Source organism: Pundamilia nyererei, unplaced genomic scaffold (assembly GCF_000239375.1).
Source record: "Pundamilia nyererei isolate P.nyererei 1_Seehausen unplaced genomic scaffold, PunNye1.0 scaffold01098, whole genome shotgun sequence".
Lineage (NCBI taxonomy): Eukaryota > Metazoa > Chordata > Actinopteri > Cichliformes > Cichlidae > Pundamilia > Pundamilia nyererei.
The window spans coordinates 4,781-7,628 of NW_005188499.1; the positions used below are offsets into that span (position 1 = coordinate 4,781).

At 45.8% G+C, this 2,848-nt stretch overlaps 1 protein-coding gene across 1 annotated transcript in view; it reads left to right on the plus strand.

Moving 5' to 3' along the window:
• Positions 1 to 336: 336 nt before the first annotated feature.
• LOC102214790 (serine/threonine-protein kinase Nek7-like) overlaps positions 337 to 2,848 on the plus strand; it is a 7,301-nt gene continuing 4,789 nt past the window's right edge. The window contains exons 1-2 of the mRNA XM_005755241.1: positions 337 to 349; positions 573 to 667. Coding sequence (XP_005755298.1) covers positions 337 to 349; positions 573 to 667 — 108 coding nt within the window. The remainder of the gene's footprint in view (positions 350 to 572; positions 668 to 2,848) is intronic.

Sequence of the window (2,848 nt, forward strand, 5' to 3'; positions counted from 1 at the left end):
TTTTTTTTTTTACCAGGTACTAACCTGCAAATACAGGTAAAGTTCAGGAGCAATTAAGACAGTGCACTCGGTTTGCCTCGCATCTGAATAGTGGGCGGAAGTCCATCCCCCTAAAGCAACTGGGTTGCACCTGCCTTGAAATAATAGTTCCACCTGAGGTGTTTTTTTGTACCTTCTGTACAGTTCGTGTGACAAAATAATATACTGCATAAATTGGTCATGTTACCAAAGTCATTTTGAATATTCATAGTCACAGAAAATAACAAATAAACAAATTAAATTAATTAAATTAAATGATTAACACAAAAGTGGCCATGCATTTTGGGTGTGCCACACATGCATGGTCTTGGTATGTGTGCTAATATGTGACCTCACATCCAAGCTTATTTAAAAATGACACAGACAACACACTTTGTTACAAAAACATGTTGAACCTCCAACCCTGTATGAGCCGTGTGGGCGTTGATGTGGAGGAAAAACAGGTTTGCAAAATGTTAACATTCATTTTGTTTTTGTCCTGTTTCCTGTTTCGTCCATTTCTCTTCCCCCTCCCTCCTCCCACCGTGTTCCAGTGGGTACGCCTTACTACATGTCACCGGAGAGGATACATGAAAACGGCTACAACTTCAAATCTGACATCTGGTCGCTAGGATGCCTGCTCTATGAGGTAAACTGGGAACGTGTGCACACACTCTCACCTCGCACTCGACGGTAGGAGTGACACGAGAACACATGGGCTGACACATGTAAACAACCCGTTCTCATCCATCGTCGTGCATGAAGATATGTACACACAAGTAGTAACGGGAAAAATACAAACATGCACACTTTGTTAGTGATATTATCTTCTAGATGTTCTGTCACTATTGTTTTCCTCTCGTCTGATTGCGGCTCGTCTCAGCACTCTGTTCTGTAGACCGGCTAAACATTGAAAGTCTGCTGAGTGAAGGGAACTGACATGGCCATGTGTTTTAGATGAAGCTTTCCGGTGACACTGACTAGTTTGATTAGTCAGGAGCAAACCACCACAGGGCGCTGCTGTAGACCACACTGAGTGGAGACAAGCCCAGGAGGAGCACACACAGAGGCAACAAAGGGAAAGGAGTGAGGAGCAGAACAATGATAGACACGGATGATAGCAGTCAATCTGACATTTCACCTCGCCGGCGTTCCCGTGCAGCACGTGCACACAGACACACACGGCTGGGCAAAAAGTCAGAAACACACTGCGGGCTGACGAAATGCCCACATTTTCCTCCCCTCGTCTCTCCCGACTCCCCTGAGCTGCTGATCATTTCGGCTGCATTTCAACGCACCAGTGACTACACCTTCTCTAAAACGCCTCAGGCACAGAGGTGGAGAACGCGTAAGGAAGAAGTTTGAGCTCAGCTTGTAGGTCATGGTTGCTCAGAGACCACATTCCTTCATGTTAATTAGCTCCCCACAATGCACTGCGGCAGTGCACGTCTGTGGTTGTTTGAAGGATGTGGATGCTGTAGGTCACATTCAGTGTTTCTGTGTGTTTGTGTGATTGCTTGCATGGAAGCCGCTCCTGTTACTGTTAAGAAAACAGCTGGGCTGCATAGGATCTGGCATGCCTACAACAGTCCCAGCCTTTACTCTTTACACACAGACTTTGGTGTTACATTAACATTTTCCAACAGGTCGCTGTCTGTCCATTTGTTAAAACTTTCATCATGTGCTGTACCCCAGGCATCGATTGTTTTCCACTTTTAGCTGGCACACAGCTCTTTGATCTTTCATGCATTTCACTGGCGTCACAGTCTAGATTAAATACAGAGAAAGTAAGATGGAGACCAGAGATGAGATAGCCTTTATTTGTCAGTTGCAGGTCTTTTGCCCACAACTGATTTGACAGCTTTTGAGCGCGTGCGTCCGCGAGCGTGCGTGCGTTTGTAACCCAGGGAGTTTGAGAGAGCCTGTGTTTTTCATCCTTGTGCCTGGGGGTTAAGTTCGGGTCCAGGGGGCCGCACGTCAATACCTGGTCATTGTATCTGCGTCCGTCTTCTTCTCATCTGTTTTCACGCTACCAATTAGCAGATTGTCAAACACACACTGTACTTTCTCCGAGGGACACCTGAGCAACGCTTCAAATAGTAAGGTGTAATCTTCCCACTGATCGGCTTGCTCTTCTTTCCAGCTGCTTTTCTGAAGTTTGGAACAAGCTCACGTACCGGTCACTAGTTTTGTTACAGACACATGATCGTCAGCCTGCAGGTAGCAAACAAATCGAAGAGAGAAGTGTTTCTCACAAATAGACTGTACAGATCATGAGATCACCCAGCAGTGATCAAACTTTGATTGTACTCTTACTGCAACTCACAATTTCCTATTTAATATTATTTTGGTGAGTGAATGAAAAGGAAGCTCTGAGCACTTTCTCACACATAGCAGTGATAATGACCGAGCACTTACTGCTGCTTGTTTTTGAAAGCACTGAATCAGAAAGACAGTAAGCATTTGGCGGCTGCTTGTTATGCAAGTGTGCTGCAGCAGGCTTCAACTTTCTACAAGAGGAAGTGAGTCAGTCACCAAGTCTTGGAAAGATGGCGTGCGTCTTTCATTATTCTTAGAAAGGCAGAGAGGATCCTTCACCTCCTTCCACTCACAAAGGTTTCCATATGCTTTCCGTTCTTCCTGCTCGTTCCCATTGCCCTGCCTCTGCTCTGCTCGCTTGCGTTTGTTTTCTAGAAAATATACGTACTCGTCTGGCAGCGCATCGTCAGCATCGCAGGAAAGTCCACCAGCCTGGAGGGAGAAGCTTCCAGTGGATTTTTTTGTTTTGGTTCGGCTGAAGTTTAGACCTGGGGTCCGTTCTTCGTACCTC